General features: G+C 35.4%; 2 protein-coding genes across 7 annotated transcripts; one reads left to right on the top strand and one right to left on the bottom strand.

Moving 5' to 3' along the window:
- Positions 1-150: 150 nt before the first annotated feature.
- On the bottom strand, positions 151-4,506 carry LOC127182397 (CMP-N-acetylneuraminate-beta-galactosamide-alpha-2,3-sialyltransferase 1-like). The gene is made up of 7 exons (XM_051137698.1): positions 4,334-4,506; positions 3,344-3,630; positions 2,291-2,484; positions 2,027-2,206; positions 1,894-1,939; positions 1,662-1,781; positions 151-734 (listed from the first exon to the last, which is right to left on the bottom strand). Exons 2-7 carry the CDS (start codon positions 3,608-3,610, stop codon positions 567-569), a joined length of 975 nt encoding a protein of 324 aa, XP_050993655.1. The 5' UTR covers positions 3,611-3,630; positions 4,334-4,506; the 3' UTR covers positions 151-566.
- Positions 4,507-4,683: 177 nt separating this feature from the next.
- Positions 4,684-18,486, top strand: LOC127182396 (CMP-N-acetylneuraminate-beta-galactosamide-alpha-2,3-sialyltransferase 2). 6 transcript variants are annotated; one of them, XM_051137691.1, is made up of 8 exons: positions 4,778-4,808; positions 5,141-5,226; positions 14,716-15,066; positions 16,478-16,668; positions 16,782-16,961; positions 17,328-17,373; positions 17,759-17,884; positions 17,967-18,486. In XM_051137691.1, exons 3-8 carry the CDS (start codon positions 14,788-14,790, stop codon positions 18,132-18,134), a joined length of 990 nt encoding a protein of 329 aa, XP_050993648.1. In that variant the 5' UTR covers positions 4,778-4,808; positions 5,141-5,226; positions 14,716-14,787; the 3' UTR covers positions 18,135-18,486. The 6 variants fall into 6 exon arrangements, with proteins under 6 accessions (XP_050993654.1, XP_050993648.1, XP_050993653.1 ...); XM_051137697.1 differs by lacking the exon at positions 14,716-15,066 and having other exon boundaries at positions 4,684-4,808; XM_051137696.1 differs by lacking the exons at positions 4,778-4,808; positions 5,141-5,226 and adding an exon at positions 9,093-9,110.
- Positions 18,487-18,703: the final 217 nt, after the last annotated feature.

Raw genomic sequence — 18,703 nt, 5'->3', positions numbered from 1 at the left:
ATGTGATACTGTAAATAATATTAAAAAGAAGATTTATTTGTGTTGACGTTTCTTATTGCTTATGGAGCACAGCATTTTAAAGGGTTCATCCTTTTGTTGTTTCTTTTTAAGCAAAATAGCATTCAGAACAAGAACAACAGGTACATTTAAAGTACATTTAATATGTTTACAGTGTGTAGATACAGTAAGGCATTATAAATAAGAGTAGGACATTATACAGCATTTGCACAACTCTCAAAACATTACCATTGTTAGCTAACATTCATATTAAATATTTATTTAACTTTCTTTTTACATTCATTTTTGTACAAATGTTTTGGTAAACTTCATTTTGAGATCCTTCATTAAATGGAAGAACTTTTTAAATATTTTTTTATATTGAAATCTTGTTTCTCTGTTTAATGCGTAAACAGACCTGTGTGATCATAGCAACCTAAGGTTTGTTTACGCATCATCAAAGGAACACATCGATGCTGTGATCTTGACAAAATGTGGCCGCCCATAACATATTATCACTTTCCACAAATTAACATGTGTTGTGGCCACCCAGTCTTTTTTTTTTTTTTTTATCTAAACCCTTTGTGTATTGTAATCTTGTTTCTTTGCTGAAGCTGATGCATTGTTTTGTTTTCAAAGTCTCCACCATGAGGGCCACCTTTAAAGTGAGTGCGGGATCTGTCAAAGTAATGATGCCAGGTTCCAGTACTTGAAGCTCCAAACCCAAAGACATTCACCTGTGTAAGAGACAGAGCAGTTTTGTTATTTCAGGATGTTCCAGCTGGCAGCCAAATGGCATAACATTGGGTTGAACTGTGTTAAAAGCGAATAAAATTAGTAACAAGAATGTAGCATTGGGTTAGAAATGCTGCATTTCCAAATAAATTGATTTTAAGCCACAAATAAAAGCAAGATTCATAAAAATTAAAAATAAATTTATGAAAAATTAGAATGAGATCCACAAATATATACCAGAATTTTACAAAAAGTATTCGCAAGTAAAAATATTCACACACATTTATGTCACAAACACAACTTCATTTGTGGATCACTTCCTGATTGCTTCAAGCATTTATGGGTTTTGAAACATTTCTTTTATCAAAACGCACGCAAATCCACAAATAGGTGTACTCCACCCATCATTTACATAAGCTAATCAGATAACGGCCATATTACGCTAATCATAGCACACTGTTGCTCCAACCAATCACATTTTGCATTACAATCAGGGCGGAGTCTGTTTAACTGGCTGTATTACTATGACCAGTAAAGGACATGTTCAGTTCATTTAGATTTGTTGTGGCCACAAGATAAAAAATTAACTCACAGAAATGTGATAAATTGTCATGGGCGGGCCAAGATCGTTTTGATGACATCCTTATGTTATGGCCAGGAGTAAACAGGTAGAGCAATTTTGCTGTTATCTGATTGGCTTAAGTAGGTGGGTGGATAAGCAACTAAGACCGTGGGTGGAGTATCCATCTTCGTGGTAGACATGCTTTTTAAAATGAATACAAATTTTGTGTGCACATGCAAATGATTTCAGGGCCACTTTTAGGGAATTAATTTCCTTTATGTGTATGTTTTGTTTTCCAGTGTCATGTCTTTCACAAATGGAACCTCTGTTTATTTAATTCTAAACTGTAAAATGCAAACAGATTTACCTGATCACAGATATGCAGGGCAAATATTATTGTAATGAAGCCAGTAGATGGATATCTGCCATGTCTCAGCAGCCATTTCTCATAGACGTATTTTATGAATGCAGGATGGAGGATCATCACCTGAACAGAAACAAAAAGACTTGTGAGAGACACAGGTCTGCTTATTTTAGGGCTTAATCAGTCTCTTAATCATATATTTCATATACACTGATTTAATGACATGGATTCTCACCTTGTTCTCCTCTGCTTTGATTGAGGATTTGACTCGTGTGTAGGTGCTACGGATACAAAAATATGGCTTACTAATTATGCAGATATATGCAATTAATTTATATTTATGCAATTGTTCTATTAAAATTGCTCACCGTGTAATGTGTCCAGTGGTGAAGGTACTGATGAGCCACTGCATGTCACGGATCTTAAAGGGAAAAAGCACCAGATGGGTGGAGTCATCCAAGTCCACGGCGCTCTCGGGATACATAATCCGATGAGTCGTCTTAGACCCCACATCTTTCTCGTAACCTTTTGTCGGGCCTTTATTTATCCTGAGAGAACAACACATCTAAAGGATCACTGGTGTAGAGAACATTTATCAGATAATTCTGTGTATTTATCTGTTCTTCTAGTACCTAATGACAACATCATGGAAATCTATGAGTGACCCATAATGGGATCCCAGAAGGTTTGCAGAGTTTCCCACCACAGCACAGGTTCTACAGCGATCTGGACCGGCGTCTGCGTAGTGGTCTTTATCAGGGAAGAGAGAAAACATCTGATCCACCACTTCTGTGTAATTGACCCTGAGCGATGATGGTTGAAGACCCTGTACAAATATTTGATAAGTTAAGCATCAATGAAAATGGTCTTGTTGAAACTTGGTGAGACTTGGTGAGACTGTGCAAAGACCATCAAGATAAGAATGTTGATTTGTATTTTCATTTTCATTTTGAGAATTGCAGCATGATTCTAGGGCGATCCTCACCTGAACGCATTATTATAATAGGCTGCATCAGGATGTGATGTTATAAAGCTATATGCAGAAATCTAGAAACTAAGCTGTTATTTCGCAAAATAAAATTACTTTGGCCTATAAAAATGGTTTGAGATGCTTTCGAGGTATGACTTTGTTGTAGAACAAAACATGAAAGTGTTTTCAAGTGATGTTAAAATGCTTTATTTTACTGCCACTGTAACAAACAAAAATGAGAAGAATAACAATGTGCAGGAAATGGTAAAACTTTGCTCTACAAACCAGTGTGTTCATAATTAAGATAATACATTAAAATAATATGGTAAGACACCAATTTGCAAGCAGCAAAATGAGCTGTTTTGTACAGCTAAAAATAGCTGGGCTCAGATGAGACTTTTACAAATGGCCACGCCCATTCTTAGGAGAAAAACAAGGTGGATACCGCATACAAACACATACCATCACGATTTATTGGTTGATTATTTATGATTTACCACACTGCCATAGCCTATCTGCCTTATTTTTCCCATAAGAGTGGGCGTGGCCATTTGTAAATTTTATGGGTCTGACCATTACTTCTGCTTTGAAGAATGAGCTGGATACCAAAAACACACACACAGGCATCCATGTGTAGTTCTGTAGTTCTACATAGATTGTTGTTAATTACTTAAATACTGATAAAATATGTAGTATTTAATATTTAAAGTCTTACCCTCCACCATTTGTAGGTGTCTCGACGTAACACACTGTTTTTTCTGTTGAGCAGTGGTGAAATATTGGGATTGTATCGATAAACGAACCAGTCATCGTCCATAAATCCCATGACGCAAGTTTTACAGGAACATGAAGCTTCAAAGATTGAGTCATCAAAGGAATCTATGGTCATATCGGTTGGGGTTTGGGTGAACAAAAGAAAGACAGTCATAAAGCTCAAAAGCAGCGTGATGTAACGAGGCGTCACTCTATTGGAGATGTTCATCTTCTGCGTACACCGTGTTCCTGGTGGAAAAATACAATTTGTTTTCAAAGGTTACACATCCCTGTCTTCAAAAGACACAGTTCTGAAATCACCACCCCGCAAAAATCTCAACGTCATGTTGTAGATTATATCTTGCCACTGTAATTTCTGTCATTTCTGCTTGATTGTATTAATAGTAATTAATAGAACTGGTAAATTAATAAACAAATTAATAGAAAATTAATTACAGAGACAATACAATGTAGCTTAGACTTCGCTTTAGTTGTAGGCTACTTAAATGTAAAAATACCTTTCATTGTAAGTGAACCGAGTAAATGATTAATTTTGTGAAAATAAATATTTTATTGATTCTACGTCATTATTTTAAAAATTACTGCGCCAGACGGCTAATTAATTAGATTTTTCACTTGTTTCGATTTGATTAAATACTGAAAACATAAAATAATGTTAGAATAAAAACAAAGAGATTTAAAACAGTGTTTTACCAATAGAAGAGTTCATTTCGTTAGGGTTTGACACAAAACTCCTACGACGACTTACTCAGTTTGTCAGAACTTTTGTTAAAGTCGGTCTATAATCACAGCTACAATATATTACAAATGTTACATTTCCGAGGCAAAAACATTAAGTTGATTTCACCGATCGAATTTAATTACGTATTGATTAGTTGCCTACTAATAATTAATTCAATAATTACCCCAGCATATAAAAGGTCAAACTTACGCAGCTGATAAGAAAGTCAGAATGATGAGCTCCTTGTGTATCTTGTAGTAAGCCGGTTTTATTGAGATGTATAAATCATCACAATTAAGTAAATAAATTTACAAGACTTTATTCCTTGACTGAATTATCAAAGCATCCGAGTGCCGAAAGCTTCTGCCTCCTCAATGAAAAAAAGATTTTATGTTTGTCTCTCAACTAGTGGTACCGGTTTTACCTGTTCATACCCCCCGCGGATGGTGCCAAACCGCATTTATCAATACTGAAAAAGAGTAAAATAAATAAAAAAAGTTAAATCTCCTAAATAAACCCAAGCAATGCTGCTTGTTCTTGGTATTCAACATTTTAAAAATGTTACTCAAGAAACGATGCTGTTAACGGCTTTGATTCTGCTTTAAGGCGACTATAAAGCAGCGTCACACAATACGGTTGGTGGGAGTAATGTACCCTATGTGTCCAGTAGCATCAGCCTTTACACGTAAGCACAAGAATGGGCATTTAGAATAGATCTTTAACTGACTCATTTGCATTCATAAAATAAAGATTATTTGATGGTTTAGAGGTTCAGCGAATAAATATTTTCTTATCGTGAAACATTTTAGGTTCTGTAAAGTTCTTAAGTTGCTGCATTATTCTTTTGACAGTTAAAAAAATAATTAAATCAGTATACTGACTTCTAAATCGTTTAAAGCACCAGTGGTTTAGCGATTTATTAATTACTTTAACGAATAATGATAAGAAGCAGAATACTTCCACACCGTGTATGTGAATAGAGTTTTTTGTATGACAAGTTTAATCTGCTCTAACCAGTTGTACACCCTCCTACACAACGCTGACTGAGACGATCATGGTCCACAGACATGCACACATCGCTGGATTTAAAGATTAACGTAAATGTGAGTAAATTATTTCTTTATATCACCGTTTGCGGTTTATTTCTCAAGTGTAGTAATCAGATATTTAGTTCCTCTTTATGTCTGTTGCTTACAATATTCTGGCTGTAATTCAGACAGATATGCAATGAATAATCTGACAGTAGGCTAATCATGAAACTGTTGTGTATTTACCTTGTCTTGTTTCTTTAAATGTATCATTGTTGATATTAAAATGTGTAATATAAAGTTATGATAATATAAAGTTATCTGTAAATCGCTGTTCTGTACAAAATAGGAAGCATGTTTTACCAGCATGTTTTATTTGTGCTGCCAATGCTTTTAACCAAAAGCGACTTAGAAATGAGGAACAAAACATAAAATTCAGAAACTGCTATAGGAGCGGAAGAACATTAGGTTAATGAAAACAGAACTGTAGGGGAAGCATTTTGTGATTTATCAGCAAGTTTTTCTGGGTATCAAAAATCAAAACCGGTTGTTCTGCTTTCTTAAAAAGAAGAATGACACAACCGTACTATAATGGTATGTACCTTCAAATCAGGGCCAAATAATTAGCTAATGTTTCGCTGATTTTAGATATAGATTTATAAAGTAATACATTTTTAAAGTTTTCTTAACAGTGTATCAGTGTATCCTCCTTTTTATATATATTATTTGTTATTTGTTATTTATTTGTTATTTGTTAATTTATTTGTTGCTTTGCTTAAAACACGTGAAAAGGAATCAATAAATCTGTAACACAAAGAAGCCATGGTTTACAGTGAATTTAGGCTGTGCTCACATTAGGCGATCCGAACTGTGTGCCCCAGCCCGTTTGTCTAGTTAGTTACCGAAAGTCTAGTTAGTTTATAGTGTGAACGCTCCGTATGCTCCGGCACCGTCTTTACGACAACAAACAGCTTCTATTATTACTTAGTACACTTCTGAATTAATTTGAATATATGCAGGTTTATAACGGTTCTCACCTTATTGATAAACAGTAATTGTAGCGTCATCTGCCTCAGTAATAACATTCTGATATTTGCAGCACAATTAAAACAATAAATATCGCCGTCAGTGAGAAATCTGTTAGACAGTACATTAAGAGCTTTTCTTCCAGTTGTCTTAAAGTCAAAATGTTGCGTCTTAAAGGAAAACTCCACTTTTTTGAAAATAGGCTCATTTTCCAACTCCCCTAGAGTTAAACAGTTGAGTTTTACCGTTTTCGAATCCATTCAGCCGATCTCCGGTTCTGGCGGTAGCACTTTTAGCATAGCTTAGCATAGATCATTGAATCTGATTAGACCGTTAGCATCTCGCTCAAAAATTACCAAAGAGACATTTTTCCTATTTAAAACCCGACTCTTCTGTAGTTACGTCGTGTACAAAGACGGACGAAATTATCTTGATTATTACGCCGGAATTAGAGTATAGTTCCTAGCCATATGAGCCTAGAAAATCGAAACTTTTTTATTTTCCGTCAGTCTTAGTACACGACGTAACTCAAGAGTGAAGTTTTAAATAGGAAAAATATCGTCATTATATATGTTTGTTTGAGCGAGATGCTATTGGTCTAATCAGATTCGATTATCTATGCTAAGCTATGCTAAAAGTATATTTATTTTTAGTTATTTATTTTAACACAATATACATTTAGTCGTCATTAGACACATACACCCTGCTTATCTCTCAGCCAGGGCTGTCAACCCTCAGGCATTTAGCGTGACACTCATGCAACTGACCCTTCGCAAACATCTACACCTCTTAGTTACTGTTGCTGCGTCTGACAATATTACTGTCTTACGCCCAGTGTTGGGGAAAGTTCATTTTAAAAGTAATGCATTACAATATTTAGTTACTCCCTAAAAAAAGTAACTAATTACGTTACTTAGTACCTACTTTTTGTGGAAAGTAATGCATTGCTTTACTTTTGCGTTACTTTTTAAATCTGGGCAGGGCTTGCTTGTTTGTTTTTAATATAAAAAGTTCTATTTTTGGCAAATGTAAAAGCCTTTTCACACCAAAAGCCTCAGGCTTTGAGAAAAGTAAATTCACGTCTGTACAGTAGACCGCAGAAGAAAAAAATGTCAACTCTTCAGCAATAAAAAAAGGAAAACAAATGTTAGATCATCTTGAGTAATTTTTGCTCATTAGTATGGTTGAATTGGATCATGGAAGGTCAGCAGCAAAGACATTGGTTAATAAAATGGGATTAAATGCATAAATATTTGTATTATATAACATATATTCTGAGTTGAATTTCACTGTTTTTATTCATTTTGAGGAATACTGAATCTGTTTTTCGTGATTAATTAATGCATGTTCAGATTTATTCTAGAACTAGATCTAGATCTTACTCCCGATTTCTCTCAACATGGGGACTGGAGAGCTTTTAATCAATAAATGGAGGGAAAAATAACTGGCGTTACTTATTTGATAAAAGTAACTCAGATATTTTCTTGTCAATTAAAAAGTAATGCATTACTAGTTACTTGGAAAAAGTAATAATATTACGTAACTCACGTTACTTTTAATGCGATACCCCCAACACTGAAATTTATTTTGCTTCAACCGCGTAAGACATCAAGATACACCATCTTTCAGGTTTAAACATTGTAGATCCCAGCTGAAAACCAATCAAACAAAAAACAACAGACACCATCACAAAAAATGTGATGGTTTTACTGGTTAAAATGGGACTTGTATGGGGTTTGCACGTACGTCACGATTTGGTCAGTTACCCGGATGCACGGCATACTGGTAATGCTTGGATGTAAACAACAGTGTGGATTGCATGTACTACTGAATACATTGTTCTGCTAATTTATGCTGTCTAAACCACTGAAAAAAAAAAAAAAAAAAAAAAAAATCTGCTAAATCATATAGAGAAGGACGTAGTAAGCAGGAAAGGGTGTAATATTTTGACAAACTACAGTTAAAGGTAAATATATGTACAATATTAATTAAGATATTAGCCTAATATTTTACCTATGTGACTGGAAATTATATGTACAGACACGAATGTTGCCAAGATTAGTACAACCCAAAACATGACCATAATTGATCATTTCCAGCAGCAATAATCAGCAAAATATGCCAGTTCCATTTGGTTCAGTGGAATTGTTTATGTTCAGTGCCGCCAATATGGCCAATTGATGACGTGTCGTGAAAACACTCTGTTGGTTTTAATGGAAACTGTAATTGACCTAGTGGGTTTCTACTGGTAATTGACCATTCGCAAAAACCCGCCCTCCTTAGTTACTGTTGCTATGTCTGACAAACAATGCCTCTCTCACATTACACATCATGTTCTTGCACAGTGAAAAATACATAGCAGAACAAAGAGGAAACTGACAACAGGCCGTCAGACAAGACAGATCAGGTTACTTCTGGTAAACAAGGTATCATGCTTTAAAATGTTGTCATTTAAAAAAAAAAATTAAAAAATAAATGAAACAAATTTGTGGCTCTTTAATGTATTGTGACAGATCATTGCTTTATTAGGTCAATCGACACGTGAACCGATCATCTTTTCTACTTTACTTAAAGCACGAAGATTGGCGTTGTGATTGGTCAGATGGCCTGTCAATCAAGCTGTTTGCAAAGGGTCAGTTGGTCGTCTTCTATTGGTGGCTTGTTAAAATCACTAAATTCTAATGGAATATGTCCCAAAACACACTTTTTTTCAGCCAACAGGGATAACATCTTAAGTAACAATTTACATACACATTTCCTAAAAACTAATCCCGCGCTACTGATATGCTTCAAATTCGGCGATTTTTTTTTTGGTCAAGGTTTTATCTGTCAATCAGTTATGCTCTCTGCTGGTAGGGAATAGCAGCATGGCCGCTTGAACGCTTCCGGTGGCTTCACTGTCTAATGGCAGTTTAAAACGCAAGGAGCCATAGGTTAGTGCTTATATGAACAGTGTAACTCGGTAGACATAACGCACCTGAACCAGAAAACTTATAACTAATACAGGCCCGTAGCCAGGGGGGGTTCGGGTGGTTCGAACGACCCACCCCATCCAGCCAAAGGTCCAGAATTTATGTACGTGTTTTTTTTAAATCAACAAGTATTCTTTTAAATAACAACGAACTTTTAAAGCCATAAAAAAGTATTAAATACCTTAATTAGTATAAGAAAAGTCTAAATTATAATTTCAAGAGGTCTTAAATTTGGGGACGAAAAGACAAAAATCGCGTTATGGATTAAATGTGCTAGTCGTTTGAAGCGCGCGTTATCCGCTACAGATCACAGTTCAAACAGCAGCGGAACGCAAGTTTACTAGAGCAGATGCGTTTACTCGCGAGCACTAAACAGCGCTGTGAGATCCAGAGTGAAGCGCTTGAATTCGGTGAAGAACACAGTGACATTTAAACAGATAAAACAGCGCTGACTAACAGGAGAAACACTGTGCGCAGTGGCGGACTGGCCATGGGGAGCACCGGGAGATTTCCGGTGGCCTGGCAGCCAATTTGGTCTGCTGCCCTTCGATCTTTTTTTTTTTTTTTTTTTTTTTTTTTTAGTTGTTGTTGTTGTGGTTTTTTGCCTGTCGAATATACTAAAGTGATTATTTCGGAATTCGCCATTCAATAATAAAACTATAATGAATCATGAATCACGAATCGGTTAGTCTTGACTGGCAACGCGTTTCCCCTCGCGCGCCTTCCGCGCGTCCGCCATAAGGATGCGAGACCATGTGCGAGACTCGAGAGTGAAGTGGAAGTGCCCAGGTGGAGCAGAGAGGCAAAACTGTCCTGTTCAGCACTTAAAATGCAGGTCAGTCACATCTGTAAATAGATTATTGTAGTTTTGCCTTTGTTTACTTAGTTAAGCATTAAAATGCTGGCAGATGTTAGCAGGAGCAGTCAATTACTGCGAAAATAACATTTAATTACAATTAGTTAAATAAACAATTACAATTGTAAAGAGTAGAAATTTAAGAGAGGAGGAATTTTCACATCGTTTTAAAATGGGTTCAGAGGGAGCTAAGGCAACAACACAACCCTTATGAAACTTAACAATGGTTTTGCTAAACTATATAGGCTAGTTTCACCATGGTATTTGTAGTAACACTCTGGTTATACAAATGGTAATCAAACTGCCAAAAAAACATTGTGTTTGTACGTTTACCATAGGCCTAATAATACCATGGTTAATTTTTCTTGGGACAAAACACGACCCATGATAATGCAAAAACATATTTAGTTTTAAGATTTTTCTATAAAGATATATTCAAGATGTATTATTGAACTAATTTTGACATTTAGTCAAGCTAAAACAATAATACATGGCCCATAATACTTACATTTTTCTGAAATAAATGTAGGCTTATACTATGTGCAAACGAATGAGGTGGTTGTTTTTCAACAAGGTGGAGATGTGTTGATGAAAAAGTGACAGGTTCAAGAAAATTTGTGAAAAAAGTAAATACACATGAGAGACAGAGAGATGTCAGGGATAATAAAGAGACTAAAAAGGAAATTGGAAGTTCAAGAGATAACCTTTAATAATTTTGCATGGCCTCAGCCGATTTCAGCTTTTTTATGTGATGATGATGATGATGGTCGTCTTACAAAAAAAAAAAATGTTGCCCATGGTTTCAAAATTTGGCGTGGGGGTATGGGATGGCCTGCATGAGTGTGAGATTTCCTGGCCTAAAATTTTGTCCCAGTCCGCCCCTGACTGTGCGCAACCATAGTCAGAATAATTTAATATAATGGATTATTTTTACTGTAACACTGACTGCACTATGGTATTGCGGCAGAATTGTGGTACATATCGAATTGTGGGTCGTTCGGGTGGTTCGAACGACCCACCCCATCCAGCCAAAGGTCCAGAATTTATGTACGTGTTTTTTTTAAATCAACAAGTATTCTTTTAAATAACAACGAACTTTTAAAGCCATAAAAAAGTATTAAATACCTTAATTAGTATAAGAAAAGTCTAAATTATAATTTCAAGAGGTCTTAAATTTGGGGACGAAAAGACAAAAATCGCGTTATGGATTAAATGTGCTAGTCGTTTGAAGCGCGCGTTATCCGCTACAGATCACAGTTCAAACAGCAGCGGAACGCAAGTTTACTAGAGCAGATGCGTTTACTCGCGAGCACTAAACAGCGCTGTGAGATCCAGAGTGAAGCGCTTGAATTCGGTGAAGAACACAGTGACATTTAAACAGATAAAACAGCGCTGACTAACAGGAGAAACACTGTGCGCAGTGGCGGACTGGCCATGGGGAGCACCGGGAGATTTCCGGTGGCCTGGCAGCCAATTTGGTCTGCTGCCCTTCGATCTTTTTTTTTTTTTTTTTTTTAGTTGTTGTTGTTGTGGTTTTTGTTGCCTGTCGAATATACTAAAGTGATTATTTCGGAATTCGCCATTCAATAATAAAACTATAATGAATCATGAATCACGAATCGGTTAGTCTTGACTGGCAACGCGTTTCCCCTCGCGCGCCTTCCGCGCGTCCGCCATAAGGATGCGAGACCATGTGCGAGACTCGAGAGTGAAGTGGAAGTGCCCAGGTGGAGCAGAGAGGCAAAACTGTCCTGTTCAGCACTTAAAATGCAGGTCAGTCACATCTGTAAATAGATTATTGTAGTTTTGCCTTTGTTTACTTAGTTAAGCATTAAAATGCTGGCAGATGTTAGCAGGAGCAGTCAATTACTGCGAAAATAACATTTAATTACAATTAGTTAAATAAACAATTACAATTGTAAAGAGTAGAAATTTAAGAGAGGAGGAATTTTCACATCGTTTTAAAATGGGTTCAGAGGGAGCTAAGGCAACAACACAACCCTTATGAAACTTAACAATGGTTTTGCTAAACTATATAGGCTAGTTTCACCATGGTATTTGTAGTAACACTCTGGTTATACAAATGGTAATCAAACTGCCAAAAAAAACATTGTGTTTGTACGTTTACCATAGGCCTAATAATACCATGGTTAATTTTTCTTGGGACAAAACACGACCCATGATAATGCAAAAACATATTTAGTTTTAAGATTTTTCTATAAAGATATATTCAAGATGTATTATTGAACTAATTTTGACATTTAGTCAAGCTAAAACAATAATACATGGCCCATAATACTTACATTTTTCTGAAATAAATGTAGGCTTATACTATGTGCAAACGAATGAGGTGGTTGTTTTTCAACAAGGTGGAGATGTGTTGATGAAAAAGTGACAGGTTCAAGAAAATTTGTGAAAAAAGTAAATACACATGAGAGACAGAGAGATGTCAGGGATAATAAAGAGACTAAAAAGGAAATTGGAAGTTCAAGAGATAACCTTTAATAATTTTGCATGGCCTCAGCCGATTTCAGCTTTTTTATGTGATGATGATGATGATGGTCGTCTTACAAAAAAAAAAAATGTTGCCCATGGTTTCAAAATTTGGCGTGGGGGTATGGGATGGCCTGCATGAGTGTGAGATTTCCTGGCCTAAAATTTTGTCCCAGTCCGCCCCTGACTGTGCGCAACCATAGTCAGAATAATTTAATATAATGGATTATTTTTACTGTAACACTGACTGCACTATGGTATTGCGGCAGAATTGTGGTACATATCGAACTGTGTTATATTATTATGTAGACATGTATTAAATCTGTTAAAGAAGTAATGGAATATAATTACAGTATTTTGTGATTAACAGCGTTTGTGCATTTATACTAAGACCACTGTTCTTCATACAAATACCTAGAAGCCATGTAGTTCATTTTTATACCATGGTATTGAGGTGAATAATTATTTTTAATAATTTCATCATATCAAAATAAGGTTATTACAATTTTTACAGATGTTACTGTTTTTGATAATGAACATTATCTGAGCTGTAAATCAGGATATCAGTTTAGACATCTTGCTTATTCCATATTAATAATTCTATTTCTGCAGGTCTTTAAAAAAGTAACAAAAAGCCTTAAATTTGATTTTAAAAAACGCTGCATAAAATTCCTTTTTTGATATTTGTATTTTGAAAAGGAGGAAAGACTGCATAGGGCTCAGAGGTTGAAAGGGGCCCAGAATGGGGGCTCAGAAAACTCAGTGGAAGGGTGTAGCATGGGTCAAGGAAGAACACACTATATTCTGACCAGGGGTTGGTTCTAGAACCTTTTTTTCAGACTGTCATCAACTTTTTTGTTTGTTCAATTTGCACAATGAACATGGGTTGGATCTCTAAATTTTGAGTTCTTAAAGTGCACCAAATTAATGAATTTCACTTTAAAATGAATAAAATTTTCCCCTGGGGGGGCATGCCCCCAGACCACCCTAGAGGGACACACCTCCACCAACCATTTGTATATGAGTCAGTATAAATAATCTGTTAATTTATTGCATTAAAAACGTCACTCATTTAATTAACTTATTGCTTTAGGTATTTGTGTATATTTACTGAACAATGCGATATCTTGGTAAACAGTTTGACAACATTGTAGTAAATATTTTTGGTGAATACAAAAATCATGCTTATTAAGATGCCAGCAGACATGATAATACAGCGCAAATTGGTCCATAAGTTGTCACCAGAATGAAGTATTTGAACCTCATAGTTAAATACAAAATGGGTGGGAACTGAAAAGGTCCACTTTTTGGAAAAAAAGGACCCCCCCCCTTCGGCTAGGCCAGCTACGGGCCTGTAATATAACACTCTGCACGAAACTGTGGATTTACATACGCTTACGGACATCAGCGTTTCTCCCGCATGAAGAAAGTTCCTGTTATTGGGAAAGGACGTGATCTCAAAATTAAAGGTGAAGAAACCAGACATAACACTAATGGGGTTAATCATACTTCATTAAATAAATAATAATAAACCGTTAGATTTGTTTGTAATTTACTACGACTTCGAACGCGTCTCAGAATTAAGGACCGGAACAATCCGTTTAACTAAATGACTTTGAATTCAGAAATCGCGAAAAATTGTTTTCCAATTCAAACATCTAAACATTCGAAAATTGGATACATTTACTTGTGATAGAAAATGAATACATTAAGTCTTGTTTTCTGAGGAATGGAGTTTTTGCTAAAACAAGAACCAAATATTTTGTTTTTGTAAAATGCATTATAAAGTAAGGGAGATTGTATTGTATTATGTAAGATGTGGCGATTTCATTTATGTACACCCTGAATAGTAGGTAGTGCTTGTTCTTTGTTTTTAGGATTCTTTGATGAGTAGTTCAAAAGAAATATTTAAAATAATGAAACACATTGTGTTCCCTTCAATTTATTCCTTACATTTTCTTTACTTGGTCTTAATGAGGTTTTTAAAAAGTTTTGAATTTACCTTCATAAAACCTGCAAAAAACCTGACATTGTTTATCAGAGACTTTTCAGATCATGTTTAGAATAACTGAGTAATTCCAAAACAGTGCCACTGAGGAATGTTGAATTATAAATCTGACAGCTACTCTTACACTTACTATTCCTCATCTAACCCTTCATTCCTATAAATAAAGGCTCTTCATTAATTATCGTTCTTCATTGTCATTTATTGCTCAGGTTCTTGCTGCTGATCTCAAGATAAGGTGCTAGAGGAATCACCTGGAATCAGAGAGTCCCTAATCATTCAAAATGCGGTGGTGTAAATTCATAAAGTTCATCTTCATGGTTGTGTTAAGCACCACCATCTTTACTGTGACCGTACATAAAGCTCCGTATGCACATTTAAAAAAACTTGTGAACAATAGCATGGTGGAGCATCTCTTTCATGAAGAACCCTGTGCCTGTATGGAGCGTTGTTTGGCTGCGAGTGATGACGAGTGGTTTACTAAACGTTTCAGAAAAGATGTGCCACCAGTGCTCGCTCTCAATAACAGCGACCTCCCCAACCACATCTTTAAGTGGTGGCAAGTAAGTAGATCAGTCCAGACACTGGCTTTCTCATTTAATACTTCAGCCAAGTCCATTCATGCAGTTAAAAGAATGCTTTTAACTCAGAATGCTTTTATGATGTGAGAATAATTTAAACACAACACTGTGAACACCCTTGTAATTCGCTTCAAACTTTTAGAATTGTATGAATGATTATTTTAGGTTCAAGTGCATGTAAGGATTTGGAAACAATCAGAGCATATTTATAAAGTAAGCAGTGCCATCTTGCTGTTCAAAACTAAGCTCAGAATCGATTTGAGAAAGAATCGCGATGTGTTTGGAAAATCTCAGAATCTATGCTGAATTATTTCTCGCATTGCAACTATTTATCGTCCCATCCCTAGAAATAATATGTACTTTTCAAATATGAAATATAAATATGTATGTGTATATGTACACTGCAGTTTAAAAGTCTGGGGTCTGTAAGGGTCTGTTTTGACCAATTTGTGAATGGTTTGTGTTCTAATTAAAAGAGTGAAGACATGGATATATATGATTTTAAATGTAATTTATACCTGTGATGCAGTGCTGAATTTTCATGCTGAAGTTTCATGCTGCCTTAAAGGAAAACTCCACTTCCAGAACAACAATTTACAATAATTTACTTGCCCCCTTTCTGTCTTCAGTCATGAAGAAATTATGGTTTTTGAGGAAAGCATTTCAGGATTTTTCTCCATATAATGGACTTCATTGGTTCCCCCGATTTTGAACTTCCAAAATGTTGTTTAAATGTAGCTTCAAAGGGCTCTAAACAATCCCAGACAAGGAAGAAGGGTCTTATCTAGTGAAACTATCGTTATTTATTTTTTTTTTTTTTCCAAAAATAAAAATGTATATACTTTTTAAGCACAAAAGCTTGTGTAGCACAGGCTCTGGGATGCGCGCCCACGACACTACAAATCATGTCTAAGTTAATCGTCTGTGTACTCTGGTTCAAAAAGGTAGAGTATGGTGAAAAACTCCATCTCATTTTCTCCTACAACTTCAGAATCGTCTGACATCGTTGTACCTTTTTGTTTGTAAACAGCATTTGACTTACTTGCACTTCTTTAGTCTTTGCATGTTTGTTTGTAAACACTGGGTCTGTAGTTCTGCCTACGTTCACGTGACCTTTCGACGTGATTCAATAGTACGTAGTGTTGTGGACGTGCATCCCAGAGCCTGTGCTACACGAGCTTTTATTATTTTATTTCAACAACACATATTACTGATCCCAAACTTTTTGAAAAATATTATAACATACATCCTTTAACTAATGAGCTATTTTAATGTCATTAGTCTTTAAAATGTTCATGGTGATTTTTATTTGATTGTGATTTCATGCTGATTGTAGCAGAGTACTTTCCTGCATCACTGATTCGTCTTTTTTTTTTTTTTTATGTATCCACAGTCTTTACAATCTAAGAGCAAAGCTAATTACTCCGAAGTAATTAAGGATCTATTTTCTGTCATTCCTGGAGAGGAACGGTACAGAGACACTGGCCCGTCCAGATGCCGAACCTGTGCTGTGGTGGGGAACTCTGGGAATCTTTTAGGATCATACTATGGTCCTGTTATAGACAACCACGATTTTGTATTCAGGTAAGTTTTTTTTTTTTTTTTTTTTTTTTTTTTTTTTTTTCATGACTCGATATAATCAAGAAGCTAATTACAGTGTGATACAGACTGTAATTTTACAATTCCGCTTTCCACAGGATGAATAAGGCACCAGTTCAAGGCTATGAGAAAGACGTGGGATCCAGGACAACCCATCGAATCATGTACCCAGAAAGTGCCACCCATCTGGACAACAGCACACACCTAGTGCTGTTGCCCTTCAAAATACTGGATATCCAGTGGATCACCAGTGCTCTGACTGATGGATCTATCAAACGGTGAGGGAGTGATTAAATATCATGAAAGCAAGCTCACATTTGAGCACAAAACTGATTTTTCATATCATATATTTTATATTTATTTTGTATAAAGAAAATTAAGCCCAATTTTTACAACCATTTTTATCAGTTACACAATTTTTCCACTGAATTCTCATTAGTATAATGCATCCAGATTTTTATATATTTAAATCAGCATAACTGCTGACTGTTTACACATCATAATCATTATAGTCCTAAAATAAGCTTCATTTTCTTTAAGCAAAATGTCTTTATATTTTGAAGGATGTATAAACATATATACTGTCATCAATAATTTCTTGAATTGTTTTCAACCTTTTTTTCTGTAATTGTGTTTCTCAACAGAACACGGTTTAAAGTTATAGACAAGCTACAAGCCACCAGGGACAAAGTAAGATCAGTATCTTGAGTTTGTTTTTCAACAATAAAAAATTTCAGTCAAAGAGTTCATATAAAGACCTTTGAAATGACGTAACTGGGTGTAAGAAAGTGCACTTTGTTTCTACACACTTGCTGTGGAAACAGCTATGGAGACTAAAGTTATGATACACAGACTAGGCTTGAGACAATTATACAGTACATGCCATGGTAACCTTTTAGTGTCACCACAATACTTGATACTGCAAACAAATGTTTCTTGGTTATGCATCTTAACGTTTCTTTGTTTAAAAGGTCAGCATCCTAAAACTTGTTTATTATCCGGTTCTGAGTCCCAGATTTTCTCAGACACTTTTAGATGCCATTGTAGGCTAATAATTGTTGTCATCTTCTTTCAGGTGATGGTTATGCACCCTGTTTTCATGCATTATGTGCACAATACATGGCTGCACATTAGGTCTCGAAGATCTTATCCATCTACGGGTTTCCTTGTCCTAATATTCGCCATGCACATTTGTGATGAGGTAAAGCTTTTAGCAATCACAGGATTGTGTGCCGTGTACTAATATGTGGTACTTTTGCTGATGTGTTTTTTCCTTTGCTTAGGTCAATGTGTTTGGCTTTGGTGCAAACAGTAAAGGCACCTGGCACCATTATTTCGAAAATACACCTAAGAGATTCAAACGCACTGGTAAACACAGTGGAGGAATTGAGCGTGAGACTATCTTAGAACTTCAGGAAAGGAAGTTGATCGATCTGTACACAGGCTGGTGAAAAGGATAATGTGATTGGGTAACATGGTTATGTATTGATGTTTACTTGTATTTATGATAAATGCATGTATATTATAATAAATCCTGCCTTGGTAACCATTATTTAAACTTGTTTCGAAAACATGAAAAAAACATGTTATATGTAGACTCCTTTATTGTTATTATTATTATTTATTATTATTATTTCTTTATTTCAAATTTATTTATGACAGTTCTTGGTCTGTTGCATCTGTCAGTTGGGTGTGTTTGTGTACACAAACATGTGATATACTTTTTTTTTTTAATGTAATTTATTATAACATTTAAAAATTTTAATATACATGCAACAGTTTAAAATGAAGACTGTGATATACTGAGGGAACATGTTTTTGCATTTTCACTTTTCTGGGGGTATTGTGAAATCTGTATGATGACATGTGAGTTATGTATAAACATTTGTTTTACAATCAAGTCATCTTCATTGTTTGGTTGTCACTGAATAAAGAGGAAATAGCAGTTGTTCCAAACCTGTTTTTTTTTTCACCATCATGATGGTGGGTAATTTCCATTTTCATACTTCTACACTGTAAA

Source organism: Labeo rohita, chromosome 19, assembly GCF_022985175.1.
Source record: "Labeo rohita strain BAU-BD-2019 chromosome 19, IGBB_LRoh.1.0, whole genome shotgun sequence".
Classification (NCBI taxonomy): domain Eukaryota; kingdom Metazoa; phylum Chordata; class Actinopteri; order Cypriniformes; family Cyprinidae; genus Labeo; species Labeo rohita.
The sequence above is the reverse complement of the archived record's forward strand: the minus strand, read 5'-3'. Positions and strand labels throughout refer to the sequence as shown.